Source organism: Schistocerca americana, chromosome 1 (genome assembly GCF_021461395.2).
Source record: "Schistocerca americana isolate TAMUIC-IGC-003095 chromosome 1, iqSchAmer2.1, whole genome shotgun sequence".
NCBI lineage: Eukaryota > Metazoa > Arthropoda > Insecta > Orthoptera > Acrididae > Schistocerca > Schistocerca americana.
Window position 1 is genome coordinate 418,020,478 of NC_060119.1, and position 22,699 is coordinate 418,043,176.

General features: G+C 44.5%; 1 protein-coding gene across 1 annotated transcript in view; it reads left to right on the forward strand.

Moving 5' to 3' along the window:
- LOC124623255 (serine protease easter-like) overlaps positions 1–22,699 on the forward strand; it is an 85,420-nt gene that overhangs the window by 58,013 nt on the left and 4,708 nt on the right. The window contains exons 5-6 of the mRNA XM_047149024.1: positions 9,001–9,191; positions 14,077–14,178. Coding sequence (XP_047004980.1) covers positions 9,001–9,191; positions 14,077–14,178 — 293 coding nt within the window. The remainder of the gene's footprint in view (positions 1–9,000; positions 9,192–14,076; positions 14,179–22,699) is intronic.

Consider the following 22,699-nt stretch of genomic DNA (forward strand, 5'->3'; position numbering starts at 1 on the left):
ATTTGAAAAATTTTCATTATTCTTATAATTAATTGATTTATAGATCCACTTGCAAATAAATATCATTAATGATGACGTATGTTCATTTAACAAATCATCCACTCGCAGAATCTTCTTCATCCTCTCATGAACATTTATGGAAATTTATTTCAACAATTACGTCCATAATATGAAACACACAAACTATTGTTCATAAAATGTTAATTAAAATTCTTAAATTAATTCTCCTGGTAAAGAAGGCATAATGAAAAATCTAAAAATTATAATAATTTCCTCTCGCGCAACCAGAGAGTTTCATCAATTGTTTGCAACAGTGACATTATCGACTGTTGCTTCATTTCACAGTTCATTTGTTTTCTTGCGCGAACAGCGCATATCATACACACAGCGTATTTACCTACATATCCCACACTGTTCAAGTTTCACACGCAATTCTCACATAAGTGCCGCGTCTTGAGGAGATGTAGATGCACTTTCATTGTATATCACTGTGGCTTCTGCTCATAGTCCACACTTACAAACACTAGTAATTAACAAATTCTTCAACCTATCTTAAAAATTTTGTGCTAAACTATCACAGGAGTAATCTCACTGTCTCTTAACCTATCACAGGAGTAATCTCACTGTCTCTTAACCTATCACAGGAGTAATCTCACTGTCTCTTAACTTATCACAGGAGTAATCTCACTGTCTCTTAACCTATCACAGATCTCACTGTCTCTTAACCTCTAGACAACATAAACTTCTTGATATTTATATACACATTCGACTCATAGTCAAATTCCACACTAAATTCTTCTCCATATTTGGTATCACAGATGTACGATCCTTCACTAAATTTCTTAATATCATTATGCGGGAATAATCCCTTTATCCTTTTCGATTCGGGATATGCCAACAAGTATGATCCAGGATTTGGTATATTTACAATAACATATGGTCCGGTATAAATAAGATTCCATTTCTTTATGTTCTTCATCAGTTTCGAGGAATGGATGTGTCGCCTCAATAAAACCTTTTCTCCAAGATGAAACGTCTGAATCCGGTGAATCCGTTTATCATATGTCAATTTCCGTTGTATTGCCTTTTTAGTTAAATTTTTAAGTGCGAGTCGAATCTTTTCCTCCCATTTAAAATTCTGGTCTTCATACTTTGGCAGATGGTTTATCCAGAAGTTCTTTTCAATCTGATTAGTTGATGGTTCAATCAAGTTCCATTCTAACATTCTATTTATCTCCCTTTGAACGGATTGTTTTAAACGCCAGGGGATCGGATATTGCGTGTAACAGTAAGTCTGATGTGGCTTCACTTGTACGTGACAAATATACCCTTTAATAATTCCTGGTTTCTCATCAAAAATCTCTTCATATGCCTCTAACAAATAATGAAGCTGCTGCCTTTGTTCTCCGGTAAGCTGATTTGATTCACTAGCTTTTATCATTGTTGTTTGGTTAAAGTCCTCCTGTTGTATCAAATCCTTTGAAAGCTCCTTCCAACGACCGTTTGTAGTGTCAATTAATTGAATTATGGCACCGCGACAATATTTCTCATGCACAGTTTCCTTTCTATTTAAATCCAGTGCTATCTCTTCTCCATTTAATCTAAATTTAACTATTCCTTCCAAAAAATCTATCTGACAATCGTACTCCTGCATACTCCCAATACCAAGAATACAGTCCACTAATAACTTCTCCACTACAAGGAACGTGCATTTTATTGCTACATTTCCCATTTTCATCTCTAATTGTGTTTGTATTTTGACATTGGGAGAGCGTCCTCCAACAGCTCCGATGATTTTGCAGTTCTGTACTGGCAAAATTGGTACCTTCATCTTCCTAATAATTCTCCGAAAAAGAGCGCCTGAGATGACATTGGCGGAAGCGGCGGTGTCCAATATCACATTCGTTGGAACTTCCTCTATTTCAACACATACTTCCGATACCGGAACACTCGATCTGTCATTATGACACGTTATTAAATCCTTTGTTAACTCTTCAGTCAACAGCTCACCATCATTATATCTTAACAATTGTAATTTTACTGTTTCGCCCCTAACAGATCCCCTGACCGCTCCTCCGGGGCACGATGCGGTCATGTTTAGTTTGACTGATTATTGGTCCGATTGGTATTTATCTCTTCAGCTACTTCAGTGATTATCGGTTGTTGTGGTGAATTCGGTCTATATTGTCTTGCTTGATTTGTGTAATTATTGTTGTTGTTCTGCTGGTGTTGGTAGAACTGTCCTGTGTTGCCATACATTGGATCATATCGATTAAAATTCCTACTGTTTCTAAAATAGCCCCTCGCTGCACCATTACTAAAGTTTTCATTATGGTAATAATTATTGTTTGCATTTTGTCCATTTCTAAGTCTCCTCGGAGAGTGTAGTTGGTTATGATTATTGTTACTGCTACCATTACAGCTATTCCCACTCGAGTTGCAGCTCGGATTCGCTTCTATTGCTCTTCTTTGATATGACATTTCTCTTGCCCTTTTATTGTCCTCCTCAATTATATCAATATGATCAAGCGTAGTCATAAATGAGTCTATATCCTTATCATTTATATATAACAGCTGATTCCTTATACTGGTGGGTAGTCTGGACTTGAGTATTCTAAGTATATCCGGCAAAGGAATCGGTACATCCCAATACAAAGATTTATTAATGTATTTCTCAAAATATCTCTTTAGAGGTCCTCTAGAAAACGAGAAAGGCTCAGGATATAATACTTCCTGCCTAAGTCTTTCTTGTATTCCAGCAGACCAATATTTTGCTAGAAAAGCCTGCTCAAATTCTTTGTAACATTTACAAGAAGATGTTTGTTCGGATGCCCACAATGCTCCTGTTCCTTGTATATATCCAGATACAAAACTAATCTTTTGCCATTCTGTCCAAGATCGTGGAAATAGACCATTGAAACTTCGAATAAAGACTACAGGATGAACATTCTTTTTGTCAGGGTTAAAGGTTTGAAATTGTCTCTGTTTAATCATCTTCTCCTCAACGCTACTACGATTCCAAAAATCATCCTGTTCGTACTTTTCCCTGTGGCTCTCCGTTATATCCAATCTAACTTGTGATGTTCCAGTTCTATCTACATCGGATCTTGACGTGGACGGAATGTCACGCGCAGATTGAGAGTTTTGTTTCCTACTTCTCGCTGTTTCTAAATCCTGCTGCGAGAGATTTAGTGATCTTTCGATATTTTCTTTCCAACGCGAGAATTCTTCGCCAAGTTGTTCTCGAACTTCCTTGAACCCTTTGTTAAAAAAATTATCCTCGGAACTCTCTGAAATTGACTGTAAAGCTACTTTCACAGTTTCTTCTATCGTTTCCGAAGGAGAATTTTGCCGCTCTAATGTCATTTCTGAAAACTTTCCCGCAAGTACATTCATTCTATGTTCCACTGTCTCCTGTTTTTCCTTCACTTCGTCAAATTGCTTCTTTAAATTATCTTGGGATTCTGTTATTTCTGGTATCATAGATACGGAACACTGTATGTCCTCTTGAGCTTGTATTACTTGAGGAAACAGTTCTACTTGTTTTTGTATCGTGTCAATTTTGACGGATACATATTCGGTTAGTTCCGCTTTTAATTTACTATTGTTTTCTTGGCATTGTCGGCGGACCCGCTCAATTCGAGCAATAAGATTCTGTTCGGTCTTTTCTGCCTGTTCTTTTATTTCCTGTGTCTGGGTATTTAATCTCTGATCTAATTCGGTAAAGGTTGCTCTTAACTGATTTTGTAATTCTGTTTGATTTTCGGCTAGTTCATTTTCGAATTCATTTTGTATAACGGATAAGTCTCGTTTCACCTCCGCTTGGCCTTCGGCTAATAGAGACAACTGTTGCATAATAACAACTAATGTGTCAACAACAGTCTGATCAGCTGTTGTATGAATGTTTTCTGAATCAGCGGGATTATTTATATTGCTACCGCTAGCCACAACAGTCTCAGAATTACTATCCGTGGCCTCTGCTTCTGTGCAAACAGCTGAAGGCTGTTGCACGTCTCGTTGCTGATTCAATGACATTTTAAATGCCGCTCTAGTCAATACCATTAAATAACTGTAATATCAGGTTCCAGTCACTAAATACAGTTTCAAATTTACTGTCGTAGACACACTTAACTTTCTAATTACTTCACAGATGGTATAAAGTTCACTGCTCAGATACGAAAATCACACAATATACAGTTCTACAATCTAACTACTATCTGGAAAAAAGTTCTTTCTAAACTGATTTCAAACTATTTTAAATACAAGGTGAAAAAAAATTAGATTTCTCTGGCCTTGTTCTGTAGTCTCGGTGTTGTCCAATAGTTGAAATCGTTTCTTGGTATCAGCAATCTTTTACTATGGGCACCGAATCTCTCTTCAGATTAGTTACCTCTCGTTCTCGTTGGTTTTCATGAAACAAAAAAATACATATATTATATAACAATCCAAGAGAGTCCTGTCACACTGGCGCCACTGTAATTTTTCCTCCTACCTACGTGATTATGTAGCTCTCAGTTCGTTCGAGCAATCAATCATTCATGATAGGAAACACAGTCATAGCTCAGTCACTTAAAATGATTCTGAAATTTTACTTGTTAGAATGAAATCAGGCGATGATTCTTCTTCTCTGCAGGCTCGTGCTTCGCGGCAGTCTTCTAATCTGTACTAATAAAATGCCTCGTAATTTTGGGACCGTTGTATAACCAGTCGGGAAACCTCAGATCAAGCGGATATTTGGCTTTGATGAAGTTTAACCTTCCGAAGAAGTAATGGAGCTCTTGGATTATTAAATGCAGGTTCGTATCCAGTCTTTCGGAAGTTCCCTTCTGATTAACAACTACGCAAAATATCGATAAATATCATTAATTCTCAAATGTCAAATACACACCTTTAGTATGAAGGAGTAATTTATGTATATATTTCCTTTTTAATCGTACAGTTCGTATCAGTTATCTTCTGTGATAAATCTCAATAATCAGATTACAGTTCTTCCAAACCAAGCTCAGGCTAATCGGCAGGAAGACAATCTCGGAAGTTTTTTTTAACAACCACCAGAGAGAGTACTACAAATAATACTTATGCGCTCATGGCATAGCTATTGTATGAACTACTTTTCGCATGGATTCTGCGAGTATGAAGATAGAAAATTAGTAAACGTCATTCAAGGGTAGAATTGTATCAGAATAATTCATCGAATATAAAGAGATATTACAAGTCGACAGTCAGATGTCAGTCTCGTGGCAGCCCTGAGCTCCTGGCTGCTAACAGTGTGCCGGCCGGAGTGGCCGAGCGGTTCTGGGCGCCACAGTCTGCAACCGCGCGATCGCTACGGTCGCAGGTTCGAATCCTGCCTCGGGCATGGATTCTGTGATGTTCTTAGGTTAGTTAGGTTTAAGTAGTTCTAAGTTCTAGGGGACTGATGACCTCAGAAGTTAAGTCCCATAGTGCTCAGAGCCATTCGAACCAACTAAGAGCGTGCAAGCCATTCTACACAGCTACTGTGCGTTGTTTCATAACCCTGGCATCGTGCAATGGAGAGTTTCATGTTATACAATCCAAAAAGCATGGGCAGAAAAACCTACTTACAGACCAAGAGTACTAAAATTTGATAATAATAAATTGTAACCATATTTATTACTATTGATGATCTATTGAACTGGTTCGATAAGAGCGTCTTGCACGATGTACATTAAACTTGAAAATACATACATCTGAAATTTGAGACTGTCATACATCAAGAAATCGTGATAGAAAGCGACTCTGTGCACCACCAGTGCCAGAGGCAGCTATCAATACACTCATGAAACAACCTCCCGAGAACACGAAAGTTACATTGATGTTATGTACACTACTGACCATTAAAATTGCTACACCAAGAAGAATTGCAGATGATAAATAGGTATTCATTGGACAAATATATTATACTAGAACTGACATGGGATTACATTTTCACGCAATTTGGGTGCATAGATCCTGAGAAATCAGTACCCAGAACAACCACCTCTGGCCGTGATAACGGCCTTTATACGCCTGGGCATTGAGTCAAATAGAGCTTGGATGGCGTGTACACGATACCACAGTCCATCAAGAGTAGTGACTGGCGTATTTTGACGAGCCAGTTGCTCGGCCACCATTGACCAGACGTTTTCAGTTGGTGAGAGATCTGGAGAATGTGCTGGCCAGGGCAGCAGTCGAACATTTTCTGTATCCGGAAAGGCCAGTACAGGATCTACAACATACGGTCGTGCATTATCCTGCTGAAATGTAGGGTTTTGCAAGGATCGAATGAAGGGTGGAGCCACGGGTCGTAACACATCTGAAATGTAACGTCCACTGTTCAAGGTGCCGTCAATGCGAAGAAGAGGTGACCGAGACGTGTAACCAATGGCACCCCATACCATCACGTTGGGTGATACGCCAGTTTGGCGATGACGAATACACGCTTCCAATGTGCGTTCACCATGATGTAGCCAAACACGGATGCGACCATCATGATGCTCTAAACAGAACCTGGATTCAGCCGAAAAAAACGACGTTTTGCCATTCGTGCACCCAGATTCGTCGTCGAGTACACCATCGCGGGCGCTCCTGTCTGCGATGCAGCGTCAAGGGTAACCGCAGCCATGGTCTCCCAGCTGATAGTCTGTGCTGCTGCAAACGTCGTCGAACTGTTCGTAGAGATGGTTGTTGTGTTGCAAACGTCCCGATCTGTTGACTCAGGGATCGAAACGTGGATGCATGATCCGTTACAGCCATGCGGATAAGATGCCTGTCATCTCGATTGCTAGTGATACGAGGCCGTTCGGATCCAGCACGGCGTTCCACATTACCCTCCTGAATCCACCGATTCCATATTCCGCTAACAGTCATTGGATCTCGACCAACGCGAGCAGCAATGTCGCGATACGATAAACCGCAATCGCGATAGGCTACAATCCGACCTTTATCAAAGTCGGAAACGTGATGGTTCGCGTTTCTCCTCCTTAGACGAGGCATCACAACGACGTTTCACCAGGCAACGCCGGTCAACTGCTGTTTGTGTAAGATAAATCGGTTGGAAAGTTTCCTCATGTCAGCACGTTGTAGGTGAAGCCACTGGCGCGAACCTTGTGTGAATGCTCTGAAAAGCTAATCATTTGCATATCAATGCATCTTCTTCCTGTCGGTTAAATTTCGCGTCTGTAGCACGTCATGTTCTTGGTGTAGCAATTTTAATGGCCAGTAGTGTATATTGTTGTAGAGGAGGTAGACTCTACAAACGATTGAATATTATCAGAGGTTTTATTCAGAGATGCCACTAATATATCAACGTGCAGATCACTCTGAAAGTCAACAAATCCCTGTGTAACACGAGAAATGTTATAATGAATGCTGCAATATTCGTGTTGCAAAAATTTATGCATGTGTTACTAGTAGCATGCAAATTGTACCTATTTGTAAAGAGATATGTTGTTGGCTACCATTTAGCATAGGTAGTAGAAATGTTGTAGTGCGTATAACTGTCTTATGACTGTATGAAAAATTATTATAGAGAATGGAAACCAGTGTAACCATATAGCTTTGAATATCTGTGTATCTATTATCGAAGTATTCGAAGTTATTACGTGGTGTTGCTAGATAAATCAGAGGTTTTATAAAGATTGCCATGTCAGCAGATCAAATTATCATGTCTAACGTAAGTAGACAGTATATATAAAAAAAATTGTTGAATTACAAGTACGACTCGTGCTCTGTGGGTCCCATGCAAACTTACTCCTGTGTACAAACAGTTCATTTATATGTTCTGAAAAGTGAGTTTGCGAGTGTCATATGTGACACATATGGCCTTTTCTTTTCATTGTATTGACTTAGCAGCTTAAATTTTTACACCACCAAAGAACTGTAGACATTAATATTAGACGTAAATTTCAGTTTTATTCCTGTAGCCGTTCCTGAGAAGAATGGGTCTTAAAAGAAGGGCAGACACGTGGGCAACAAAGTGGTGTGATAAGGTTCCACTTTTGCCGACTTAGGTATGGATCCCTAAAAAGAAAACGTTGAAAAAGACTGCAGGGTGAAAGGTTTGCCTTAAGGGGGGTAGGACGTCAAACGGGCCGACTTGGAGCAGGAGAGGCACCGCAGGACATTTTATTTTCTACTGCCTACACTTTCACAAATAAATTCATAAAACTTTGTCAGCCTGACCAGGAAGGATTCAGGATTCACACACATAGCAGTGGAAGTGCAAAAACATGACAAAATAATTTTTTTTGATATGAAATTTCATCATTTTTTCACTTACTGTTGGCTGCATTTGTTGCTATAGGTACATTTTTCTTCACAAGTAAGAGAGATTCTTTGATGAATTTTACACAGCATACAAACCATATTTACAGGTGTTTAAAACTCTAGAATTTTCCAAATCTATTAAAAACTGTGTTAAAAATTGAGATAGTTAACTACAAAATTTGATTTTCTTCTAAACATAAAGTTTAAAACGTAACAGCTCATTCATTTTTTCATAAATTAAATAGATTCTAGGGTTTCAGACACCTGTAAGTATGGTTTGTATGCTGTGCAAAATTCATCGAACAGTCTATCTTAATTTTGAAGAAAAGTGTACCTACAGCCACAAATGCAGCGAATAGTAAGTGAAAAAAATGATGAAATTTCACATGTAAAAAAAATATTTTGTTATGTTTTTGAACTTCCGCTGCTGCGAGTGTGAATCCTCAATCCTTCCTGGTCACGATGACAAAGTTTTATGAATTTACTTGTAAAAGGATAGACAGTGGAAATTAAAATGTCCTGTGGTGCCTCTTCTGCTCCAAGTCGGCCCGTTTGACGTCCTACCCCCCCCCCCCCCCCCCCCTTTTAAGAAATAGTAAAGATACAGACACCAGGGGTAAGAGCGAGCTATTTCGATATGCAGCAGAAAGGTAGCAAAAGTCAGGAGCTTTATATCCAGTACTTTGATCTGAACGATGGCGGAGACCAACGTGTGCTTTTTCCCTTTGTCAGGGTGAGCGTGCGTCTGGGCGAGTGGGACCAGCGCACGGACGTGGACTGTGACGGCGAGATCTGCGCACCGCCGCCCGAGGACTACAGCATCGAGGTTGCGACGCCGCACCCACAGTACAGGCCGCAGGCCAGCGCCAACGTCGCCAATGACATCGCGCTCCTCAGACTCGACCGTGACGCACCCGATAACTGTGAGTGAACTATATTTCCACTGCCCTTCCTCGCAACACCTCGGTAGCTGCACTGCCAAGCAGAACTTACGAGAAATGTTTCATATCAGAATGGCACAGTATATCCAATATGAACGCCGTTCCATGCATATTCCCAGTACTTGCTGCAAAAACAGAAGCACACTGAAGTAACTATCACATCTGATTAACTTGCGGATGATCCATAAATCGGGAATGTGAATTTTCATTTCAAATAACATGGACTCATTTTCAAAATTTCGCATGTATTCAAGTACAAATTCAAAATGAACAACCTTTATACCAATGAAAAGAAGTAGTTTGAAAGTTTATGGCGGGCGGCGGCGGATGGGCGGTGATGGTTTCAGAAGCGGTCGGTAGAGTTCGCACGCCAATATGGCCGTCATTCCGTTTCACTGTTAGTTGTGAGAGAGATGGCGACTGTGGACCACAAGGTTTTCTGCGTTCTTCAGTTTGCGAAAAATTACTCGCTTATTGCAGTGCAGCGGATATTTCTTACCAAATTCGGTATTCAACCACCAACTCGCAAAAGCATTAGCAGTTGGTTTAAGCAGTTTAAACAGACTGGGACTGTGCCCAAAGAAAAAAGCACTTGCCGACCACGTGTGTCAGAGGATGGCGTCCGACGTATTCAAGGAAGTTTTGTGCGCAGTTCCAGTAAGTCCACCAATAGATAGAGTCGAGAACTTGGAATACTCCAATCAATTGTATGAAAAGTTCTGAGGCGGCGTTTGCTGTACAAGCCCTACCGATTACAACTTGTGCGGGCGATCAACCCCAATGACAAAGAGAAGCGTGTCTCATTTCGTGGTTTTGTGTTAGCAAAGATGGAGGGTGACGCGTTTGCACAGCGTGTAAGTTTTGGCGATGAAGTCAACAAACACAATGTTCGCATATTGGGTTTGGAAAATCCATATTAATCATTGCAACATGAAATAGACTCACCGAAGATCAACGTTTTCTGTGCCATATCCGGTAAAAAGGTTTATGGACCATTTTTCTTTGCGGAAAGAACTCTAACGGGAATCATGTACCTGCACATGTTGGAACAATTGCTGTTACCTCAAGTTATGGAATATTCCCAGGACTTCATTTTCCAACAGGATGGAACTCCACTCCATTGCCACCGTGATGTACGAGGCCCTCTGACTGACTCCCTTCCTCAGCACTGGGTCGGTCGCAGGGGACTTGAGGACCTGCTCCGCATTTCAGGCCACCGAGGTCTCCTGATGTCACACCCTGCGACTGTTTCTTATGGGGTTATGTGAAGGAAGCTGTTTACGTCCTGGTTCTAACAACCAAAGTGAACGATCCGCGGAACCGGATCATTGCTGCCCTTCACTCAGTAACAGCAGATGCGCTTTCGCGTGTGTTGGCTACTGCGTCGATGTTGGCCACGGAGCCAATGGTGGCCACATTGGGCATTTATAAAATTTATCACATTTCTAATTATTAAATAATTATAAAACTAATTAATTAAAAATTATTAAATTTATTAAATTGGTATCAAACATTATGAAAACACTTTTAAACTCCCTCTTTTCATTGGCATAAAGCTCGTTCATTTTGGATTTGTACTTGAATAAATACGAAGTTTGGAAAATGGGTCCATCATTTAGAATAAACCTGTATTGTTCGTAATGGGAACCAAAACATTGCATCTTTATTATTTGATCACATTATTTGTGATCGATTATTAGGAAAAGTGATGGCTGAAAGTCAAAGTGCTCAACAAACGCTGTATGAGGATGTGTCGAAGTTCTCAGCCTGCAAATAACGCCATCTTTATTTGCAGGCTGAGAACTTCGACACGTCCTCACACAGCGTTTGTTGAGCACTTTGACTTTCAGCCATCACTTTTCCTAATAATGTATTGAGGAATAATGTACACACATCAAAAAAAGTTTTGCATCACTTCGGATCGGAGAGTTTCGGAACCTGTACAGAAAATTGGAATAGAGATCAATATAAACAACATTTCCACCCTTTTTATTGCTCATGAAAAGCACACATTACCTGTTGTATCACCATACAGCCAGTCCTTCAGAGGTGGTGGTCCATATTGCTGTACACACACTAATACCCAGTAGCATGTTTCTTGCATTGATGCGTGCCTGTATTAGTCATGGCATACTATCCACAAGTTCACAAAGAACCTGTTGGTCCAGATTGCCCCACTCCTCAACAGCGATTTGGCGTACATCCCTCAGAGTGGTTGGTGGGTTACGTCGTCCATAAACAGCCCTTTCCAATCTATCCAGGCATCTTCCTTAGGTTCATGTCTGGAGAACATGCTGGCCACTCTAGTCGAGCCATGACATTATCGCCGGCCGAAGTGGCCGCGCGGTTCTGGCGCTGCAGTCTGGAACCGCGAGACCGCTACAGTCGCAGGTTCGAATCCTGCCTCGGGCATGGATGTGTGTGATGTCCTTAGGTTAGTTAGGTTTAACTAGTTCTAAGTTCTAGGGGACTAATGACCTCAGCAGTTGAGTCCCATAGTGCTCAGAGCCATTTGAACCATTTTTGATGACATTATCCTGAAGGAAGTCACTCACAAGATGTTGAGGATGGCGACGCGAAATGTCGTCCATGAAGACGAATGTCTAGCCAATATGCTGCCAATATGGTTGGACTATCGGTCGTAGGATGCCATTCACATATGCCATTCGCATATGGTACAGTCGTTACGGCGCCTTCCATGACCACCAGCGGCGTACGTTGGCTCCACATAATGCCACCCCAAAACAGCAGGGAACCTCCACCTCGCTGCACTCACTGGGCAGTGTGTCTAAGCCGTTCAGCCTGACAGGGTTGCCCCCAAACACGCCTCCGACAGTTGTCTGCTTGAAGGCATATACGACACTCATCGGTGAAGAGAATGTGATGCAGTCCTGAGCGGTCCTTTAGGCATGTCGTTGGACTCATCTGTACCGCACTGAATGGTGCCATGGTTGCAAAGATGGACCTCGCCATGGACGTCCGGAATGGAGTTGCGCATCATGCAGCCTATTGTGCACAGTTTGAGTCGTAAAACGACGTCCTGTGGCTACACGAAAAGTTTTATTCAACATGGTTGGCCATGCGGGATAGCCGGGAAGTCTTAGGCGTCTTGTCACGGCTTGCGCGGCTGCTCCCGTCGGAGGTTCGAGTCCTTCCTCGGGCATGGGTGTGTGTGTTATCCTCAGCGTAAGTTAGTTTAAGTTAGATTAAGTAGTGCTTAAGCCTAGGGACTGATGACCTCAGCAGTTTGGTCTCATAGTCCTTACCACAAATTTCCAATTTTTCCAACATGGTAGCGTTGCTATCAGGTTTCCTCCGAGCCATAATCCGTAGGTAACGGTCCACTGCGGTAGTAGCCCTTGGGCGCCCTGAGCGAGGCATGTCATCGACAGTTACTGGCTCTCTGTATCTCCTCCATGTACGAACAACAGCGCTTTGGTTCACTCCGAGATGCCTGGACACTTCCCTTGTTTAGAGCCCTCTCTGGCACAAAGTAACAACGCGGACACGATCGGACCGCGGTATTGACCGTCTAGGCACTTTTGAACTGCAGACAACACGAGCTGTGTACGTCCTTCATGGTGGAATGACTGGAACTGACGAGCTGTCGGACCCCCTCCTTCTAATAGGCGCTGCCCATGCATGGTTGTTTACATCTTCGGGTGGTCTTGTGACATCTCCGAACAATCAAAGTGATGGTGTCTGTGATACTGTATCCACTGTCAACGCCTATCTTCAGTTCTGGGAACCGGGATGATGCAAAACTTTTTTTGATGTGTGTAAATAAAGCGTCAACTAGATCTGTGGAACATATATTTATGGACTTTTAAGGTAGGTATAATGTATGTTTCCATAAATGGATAAACTGAGATACCTTCCTGCCATAAAAATCTTTTGAACTGTTTATTGCCAATCGAAATCTATCAACGTGGCTCAAGGTCTGTGAAGAGGGTTTTCTTCATTTACAACAATAAAAATATCTCACTGTCACAGTCCACATACGAGTGCTGGTCCTTCCCACCCAGCCGCACGGCCACCCAGCCATAGAGAAAACGAAAACGCATCAATCTCTGTCACCAAGCGTGGATGAATTCAGACTATACTTCCCTTGAAGACAAGTTGTGTGAAGGATGTCCGAAAACTTGGTCACTGGGTGGCGTTCTCCGTTGTGTTGTGCGTACCCTTCTTGTTCTTTATTTTGGGTGTGGAGCGGTTCTATTCGCTTCAGTGCGGAACCGCGCTGCCCTTACGGTCGTAGGTTCGAATCCTGCCTCGGGAATGTATTTGTGTGATGTCCTTAGGTTAGTTAGGTTTAAGTAGTTCTAAGTCTAGGAGACTGATGACCTCAGATGTTACGTCCCATAGTTAAAAAATGGTTCAAATGGCTCTGAGCACTATGGGACTCAACTGCTGAGGTCATTAGTCCCCTAGAACTTAGAACTAGTTAAACCTAACTAACCTAAGGACATCACAAACATCCATGCCCGAGGCAGGATTCGAACCTGCGACCGTAGCGGTCTTGCGGTTCCAGACTGCAGCGCCTTTAACCGCACGGCCACTTCGGTCAGCTAAGTCCCATAGTGCTCAGAGCCATTTGAACCATTTGTGTGGAGCTGTGAATTGGACGCCTGTAATTCGCTAGGTCTCAATGGCTTTCATTTCGATCTTACGTACTTTTGATTTTATGAGGTGTAAATACAGGCAGTTATTTTTTGTGGCACACGTTTTTGCTTATACTTGTTCCCCTGAGACTGCAATCACTAAATTTTGTTTTTGTTTTTAACATAGCTGGTATATTTGATAACAATTTATTGCCAATTTTGTTATATTAGATCTTATAAAAGAGACCCACTTCTGTAAATTCCAGCTTTCATCAGACCAATCTGCTTGCCGGTTACACCTGAGATGAGACAAGCGACGTTCATCGGGAAGAATCTTGTTGTGGCTGGATGGGGTACAACCGAATACGGTAAGCCTCTCTGTCTGTGAACTGCTGTGGAAAATGTTTTGTCAATAACGAAACAATATCATTGTGTAACATCTTCTTCTTAATCTTGACACTGTTATTTTGGGGTGGCTAAGATAACCATAACTCAAAAGTATTGTTCCTTGACTGAAACAATAACGAAAGTACATGTCCTAATGTGGATTTCAAGATTAGCAACAACTATTGTCAACCTCGCTGTATCTCTTCTCTTCCTCATTTTCCGACTGATACTACAATTAAGAGTAAAGCGGACCTCATAATACATTGCTAAATTACTGTTGTTAAGATGTGGCAACGAGTACGTTTTTCTAGTCAGATGAGTAAAGCTCAGTTCTCTAAATTCATGAAGAGAATTTTAATTCCAATGATAGTGGTATTTTTAAAGCTTCTTGTTGATAACTAACGCTCTCCTAGTTTGAAAATTCCAAGTGTCCAATCAGCTTGAAGAGCTTTCTTATATAATGAAAATCGTTGTGTTTATGATGCTAATAGACTTCTGGGTTGTGAATCAATGACAACTAATCCGTCACAATTCTTATTAAGTATATGTTCCATAGATAATTTAATATAATAATTTTGATCTAGAACGTGTCTTTTGTTGAAAAGTTTCTTATATTCTTTGAAAGTACGACATGGTTACGTGGTAGCTCTTTATTGTTAGGATAATTCTTCTTATAGGCAATATTACTTCTGATCAATAATTTATACAGCGTAAAATGAGTCACAAGAAGATTTGATCAGTCTTTAAAATTATTTGTATTTTCGGACATTTTCAGCGCTTGACAATTCTGAACCAAAACTAGATTATATAAAAATCAGTGAAGACCATTTCTCCATTTGCTGTTACATTTCTTCTCTCTCCCATAACATGAAAGATAAATCCTGAAATAAGAGATTCAATTTGTTCACATTCTATATGTCTGTTGTCAGCTGTTCTCTGCATTTGGTGCTCTTTAGCTACTCTTCATGTGATGTGAATAATTTCTGCTTAGACTGTTATAAGGTACTGGAAATCTGTAAAGTCAATTAGGAGATCTGATATTCAATTGTCAAGATCTGTACACATTTACCAATTTTTAAAGATATCAGTATAACCATTTCATGACCTCACATACAGGTCTACTACGTAAAATGATGAAATTTAATATGTACTTGCCGTGCGGGGTAGCCACGCGGTCTCGGGCGCCTTGCCATGGTTCGCGTGGCTGACCCCATCGGAGGTTGGTTGGTTGATTTTGGGGATTAAAGGGACCAGACTGCTACGGTCATCAGTCCCTTGTTACAAGACTTGAAAACACCAACACAGAGTAAAAACGAAAAATGGAAAAGATGACAGACGACACAGGACAAGAGAAACTGAGACAAAGGCTAGACAAAACGAATTAAAAGCACACAGAGTGAGACGGTGGTTGGCCGACCATAGATAAAAAAAAAGAATAGCCAACCACCGAGAAACATATTAAAAACTCAGTCTAAAACCGTAGGCCAAAGGCTAGAATCAACACAAAATAAAAATAAACACTTAGAGCAAATGATAAAAGCCCCCTGCCCGAATAAAACGCAAAACTAAGCCTGTCATGGCAGTGTCATCTTGTAAAAGGGCAGGGAGCGTATCAGGCAGTGCAAATGGTTGCCTGACCACAGCTAAAAGGGGGCAGGCCAACAAAATGTGGGCCACTGTCAAAGCCGCCCCGCATCGACATAGAGGAGGGTCCTCCCGGCGCAGTAAGCCGGGAGTGGCCAATGCGGAGACGACAAAGGACAACTGAGTCTCTGCGATTGCCTCACATGGATGACGGCCGTAGAGTCGTCGTCTCCTTGATGGCATGGAGTTTATTGGGTGCGGTCAGATTGCGCCATTCAGCGTCCCATACCGCAAAAACTTTGCGGCGTAAGAAGGCTCGCAAATCAGTCTCCTGGAGGCCAACGTCCAGATATGGTTTACTGGTGGCCGCTTTCGCCAGGCGGTCAACATTTTCATTGCTGGGTATCCCGACATGGCCGGGGGTCCACACAAAGACCACAGAGCGGCTGCAACGGGCAAGAGTATGCAGGGGCGCCTGGATAGCCATCACCAGACGAGAACGAGGGAAACACTGGTCGAGAGCTCGTAAACCGCTCAGGGAATCGCTACAGATAATGAAGGACTCACCTGAGTAGGAGCGGATATACTCTGGGGCACGAAAGATGGCGACCAGCTCAGCAGTGTAAACGCTGCAGCCAGTCTTCAATGAACATTGTTCAGAATGGTCCCCTAGAGTGAGAGCATAACCGACCCGAACAGCAACCATCGAACCGTCAGTGTATACAACGCCAGAGCCCTCATACGTCGCTAGCATGGAATAAAAGCAGCGGCGGAAGGCCTCTGGAGGGACTGAGTCCTTTGGGCCCTGTGCCAAGTCGAGCTGACTTTGGTGTACGCAAAGGGGCCCGGAAAGGAGGTGGAACGGGGAAAACCCCAAGCCTGGAGAGAAGCTCTTTGATGTGGACTGCGATCGTACAACCTGACCGGGGCTGACGTTCTGGCAGATGGACGACCGATTGCAGGAACAGAAGACGATAATTTGGATTCCTGGGCAAGCTAAAAACATGGGCAGCATAAGCGGCCAGTAAGTGTTGGCGCCGCAACCGCAGTGGAGGAAAACCTGCCTCCACAAGTATGCTGTCCACAGGGCTGGTCCGGAAGGCACCAGTGGCAAGTCGTATCCCGCTGTGTAGTATTGGATCCAGCACCCGCAATGCAGATGAGGATGCTGAGCCATAAGCCAGACTCCCATAATCCAGACGGGACTGGATTAACGCCTGGTAGAGCCATAAGAGGGTAGATCAGTCGGCGCCTCAGCTGGTGTGGCTCAGGCATCGCAGAGCATTTAGTTGCCGCCAACACGTCTGTTTAAGCTGCCGAATATGAGGCAGCCAAGTCAACCAGGCATCAAAAACAACTCCCAAAACCTATGTGTCTTCACCACAGCAAGAAGTTCTCCTGCAAGATAAAGCCACGGCTCAGGGTGGACTGTTCGGCGCCGGCAGAAATGCATAACGCAGGTCTTGGCAGCTGAAAACTGGAAACCATGCGCTACAGCCCAAGACTGCACCTTGCGGATAGCGCCCTGCAGCTGACGTTCAGCAGCTGCAATGCCAATGGAGCTATAGTAGAGGCAGAAGTCGTCAACACACAGGGAAGCGGAGACAGAATTTCCAACCGCTGCAGCGAGCCCATTTATTGCAATTAAAAACAGGCAGACACTGAGGACAGATCCCTATGGTACCCCGTTCTCCTGGACTCGGGAGGAACTATATGAGGCCAGGACCTCCACGCGGAAGGTTCGATGCGACAGAAAATTTCGGATGAAAATCGGCAGTGGACCCCGAAGACCCCATCCATGAAGCATAGAAAGGATGTGATGACGCCATGTCGTATCGTACGCCTTCCGCATGTCGAAAAAGACAGCGACCAGATGCTGACGGCGGGCAAAGGCAGTACGGACGGCTGACTCCAGGCTCACCAGATTGTCGGCGGCGGAGCGGCCTTTACGAAACCCACCCTGAGACGGAGCCAATTCAACCGCCGGCTAACCACCCATTCAAGCAACTTGCAAAGAACGTTGGTGAGGCTAATGGGACGGTAGCTGTCCACCTCCAATGCGTTCTTGCCAGTTTTCAAAATGGCGATAACAATACTTTCCCGCCATTGCGGCGGAACTCACCCTCAACCCAAATACGGTTGTAAAGATCGAGGAGTCGTCGCTGGCAGTCCACTGAAAAGTGTTTCAGCATCTGACAGTGGATGCGATCTGGCCCAGGAGCGGTGTCAGGACAAGCGGCGAGGGCACTGTGAAATTCCCCTTCACTGAACGGAACATTGTAGGATTCAGGATGGTGGGTGGGAAAAGAAAGGCGCCGTAGTTCCATCCGCTCTTTAATGGAGTGGAAGGCCAGTGGGTATTTGGAAGAAGCGGAACTCAGAGCAAAATGCTCTGCCAAGCTGTTGGCAATTTCGTTGGAGTCTGTACAAATTGCTCCATTCAGTGAGAGCGCAGGGATGCTGACATGGGTCCGATAGCCATAGAGGCGTCGGATCTTGGCCCAGACCTGCGATGGAGAGACATGGAGGCCAATGGTGGACACATACTACTCCCAGCACTCCTGCTTGCGTTGGTGGATAAGGTGGCAGGCCCGCGCATGCAGCCGTTTAAAGGTGATGAGGTGTTCAATGGAGGGATGTCACTTGTGACGCTGTAGCTCCCGCCGGCGATCTTTAATCGCCTCAGCGATCTCAGGCGACCACCAAGGCACAGTCCTCCGCCGAGGGGACCCAGAAGAATGGGGAATGGAAAATTCTGCGGCAGTAACGATGCCGGTGGTGACTGAGTGAACCACCGCATCAATGGCGTCATTAGAGAGAAGCTCAACAGCGGCAATGGAGGAGAACAAGTCCCAGTCAGCCTTATTCATAGCCCATCTGCTAGGGTGCCCAGAAGAGTGACGCTGTGGCAGTGACAGAAAGTGGTCACTACCACACAGGTCGTCTTGCACTCTCCATTGGACAGAAGGTAAGAGGCTGAGGCTGCAGATCGAAAGGTCGATGGCGGAGTACGTGCCATGCGCCATGCTGAAGTGAGTGACGGCACCACCATTTAAAATGGAAAGATCTAGCTGTGCCAATAAATGCTCAATGGTGGCACCTCGACCTGTAGCCACTGCCCCACCCCACAGAGGATTATGGACGTTGAAGTCGCCTAGTAACAAGAAAGGTGGCGGCAATTGGGCTATCAGCGCAGCCAGGACATGCTGCACGACATCACCATCCGGTGGAAGGTAAAGACTGCAGATGGTAATAGCCTGTGGCGTCCACACCCAAACAGCGACAGCCTCCAAAGGTGTTCATAGAGGGACAGACTCGCTGTGCAGAGAGTGAAGGACATAGATACTGACGCCACCAGACACCCTTTCATAAGCTGCCCAGTTCTTATAATAACCCCGATAGCCACAGAGGGTGGGGGTTTGCATTGCTGGAAACCAAACAATGCAGAAGAAAGGGTGAAGGCTGATCAGTTGTCGGAAGAAACCGCTGCAGTCCCACTGGAGGATGTTATTGTCCATGGCTGAGAAAGGCGTGAAGAGACTGGGAAGGGAATTTACGCCACTTGTTCACTCACTGCCACCGATTCAGTACCCGCACGAGTGACATCCATGGCGTCTGAGGGATGGGCGAGATCCAGGTCTTCAGCAGACGCCAGAATCTCGACCTCGTCCTCAGACACTGAGCTTGTAGGAAGCGGTGGGACGGGTGCCACTGCAATGTCGGGACTCTTGGGTACCTTTTTCTTTTTCAGCTTATCTCGCTGTGCCTTCGGTGGTTCAGGCTGGGAGGGCCTCACTGTGTCAGTCTCAGGGACAGACGACGACCGTGAGGCCCTACGACCAGGGACCGGTGGTTGTTTGAGCCACTTGCGGGTGTCCGCTTTTTTACCGGTCGGAACTTGTGAAGGGAGGTCCCCAACGGACCCCTTCCTGGCGAGAGGAGCCGAAGAAGACTTACGCTTCTCCGGCTAGGTGGCGCAGTGGTTAGCACACTGGACTCACATTCGGGAGGACAACGTTTCAATCCCGTCTCCAGCCATCCTGATTTAGGTTTTCCATGATTTCCCTAAATCGCTTCAGGCAAATGCCGGGATGGTTCCTTTGAAAGGGCACGGCCGATTTCCGTCCTCATCCATCTCTCACCCGAGCTTGCGCTGTCTCTAATGACCTCGTTGTCGACGGGACGTTAAACAATAATCTCCTCCTCCTCCATCTCCTCCTCCTCCTCCTCCTCCTCCGGCTGGAAGCGGGAACTGATGTCCCCGATGGTTGGGGGGGGGGGTGTTGCTCCTGAAGTAGATAGAGCAGGAGCAACAGGGAGTGTAGCACCCCGTACCATCAAGGGGGCAGGTGCGGTCCTTTGGCTTTGAGGGCTGACGGTGGGTGGTGCAACAATGGGAACTGTAGCAGGAGTGACAGTGGTGGCATAAGTGGACGTCATGTGTACTGGATGCAGTCGTTCAAACTTATGCTTAGCCTCAGTGTAGGTCAGCCTATCCAGGGTCTTGTATTCCATTATTTTCCGCTCCTTCTGGAGAATTTCACAGTCCGTCGAGCAAGGGGGATGGTGCTCCCCGCAGTTGACACAGATAGGACATGGGGCACATGGAATATCAGGATGGGATGGTCTACCACAACCGCGACAGATGACAGTGGAAGCGCAGTGAGAAGACATATGCCGAACTTCCAACACTTGAAGCACTGCATCGGGAGAGGGATATATGGCTTGACATCACAATGGAACACCATCACCTTGACCTTCTCAGGTAATGTGTCACCCTCGAAGGCCAAGATGAAGGGACCGGTGGCAACTTGGTGATCCCCCGGACCCCGGTGGATGCAAAGGACACCTCGTCGCTCTAAGATGGTGGGCAGCTCGTCATCGGACTGTAAAAGAAGATCTCTGTGAAAAATAATGCCCTGGACGATATTTAAGCTTTTATGTGGGGTGATAATAACAGAAACATCCCCCAGCTTCGTACAAGCGAGCAAGGCTCGTGACTGGGCAGAGGATGCTGTTTTTATTAAGACTGACCCTGATCGCATTTTGGACAAGCCCTCCACCTCCCCGAACTTGCCCTCTAAATGTTCTGCAAAGAACTGAGGCTTCACAGACACAAAGGATTCCCTGTCAGCTCTGGAACAGACGAGATACCGGGGCGAATACCTTTCACTGTCAGTCATAGCCTTTCGTTCCTCCCATGGTGTGGCCAGGGAGGGGAAAGATTTGGGGTCATACACATTAGCCTTAAAGTGTGCTTTGGAACGCTTAGAGACTGCTGGTGACTGGCCACCAGTAAGGGAAGATGTGCCATAATTCATTGCGTGTCATCCACTCTGATGTCACCCACTCCAACCAAGGGCCCTCCCCACAGCAAAGGCCACCTGGCAGGATGGCCATTGCCGGGAGTCCTGATGCCCAAGGAGATGGGCATCTACTCCTTGACATACGTGCAGGCATCAGTAGAGCGATCCCCGTGTTGTCAGGGGGCTACAACCAACAGGGTACATGGCAGCCCCACCACAACGGACTGGCTACCGTGCTGGATTTCAGGTGACGTGTAGTCCATGGTCGCCGTCAGTGCAGAAAGTGGCCCTGGACATTGCTTGGCAGAAAGTGCACGCAGGGACGTATCCATGCCCAAGAGATGGAGAGCGGGCAGGACTGCAATGCAACGACGAATAAACTGGCGAAAGTTCTCAATGCAAAATGGGCACAATGCACCAAGTAAGGCGCCCTTCCCCAATTGGCTCGCTCTTCGGAAGAATTTAGAAAGATGGAGGTCAAACCCGGGAGGGGACCATCACATAAGGCCGAAACGTTTGAGACTCCTTTTAGTCGCCTCTTACGACAGGCAGGAATACCGTGGGCCTATTCTTACCCCCGAACCCGTAGGGGGACCCGTCGGAGGTTCGAGCCCTGTCTCGGGCAAGGGTGTATGTGTTGTCCTTAGCGTGAGTTAGTTAAAGTTAGATTAAGTAGTGTGTATGCCTAGGAACCGATGACCTAAGCAGTTTGGTTCCCGAGGAACTTACCACAAATTTCCAAAATTTTAATATATACTTAAGCGATTCTAACAGAATGCAGTGTCATGTACCTATCGATGGCGTTACTTCAACGTTATTGAGGGAAATCTTTTCGTTAACACGCCTCTCGCGCGGTAATTTTCTGAACCAGGACCACTACATCTCATCAATGTGGCTCTTTAGTCGTGCTTACAAGGCTGAGTGCACTCTGTTCTAGTCCCATTGTCAGGAAAAATCCTTGGCAGTACTTGGAATCAAACGTCTGCCTGCCACTTAGGTTCTGGTGTCCACTGAGTCGACTCATGAACGCCGTTTAGAAATTAGCATACTCACTTAATACATATTTTCAGCTTTCGTTAATACAGCATTTTCATTTCATGATGTTTGGCAGACATTGTCGTTTAATTATTTGTTTTCACTAGCTCTGAAGGCACTTGGATAGTAAAACCAAAGATCTGGAAAAACTTTTTCATAACAAAGCAATGTCATAAAGGAAGTGAAGCACATATGATAACATGCATGTTTTCTTATGAAGGGCTATTCGTGCACTAAGAGTTTTTGTATTTCTCTCTAAGCTTAGTTACTTGTATTTGCTCTGTCTATCTTACGTTTATGTAATAGTTGCAATGGCGGCGAAGCTTAGTGCTTGTATTTTACGCAAAATAACATGCCGTTGTCACATAGAACCACTACTTTTCATGTAACGGGTAGAGTCTCTGAGTAAGTTAGTGCTTCAGTGTACACATTATTATCTGGAATCGCTTCTCCTAAGACAGAAAATGCCACTGAAGTATCTAAGGAGATCGTAAAACCTACCATTTTAGGTTTCGTGCCAACTCAGTCAGAAAGAACAATGCTGTGGTTTGGCTATGTAGGAGCATTTCACTTCATA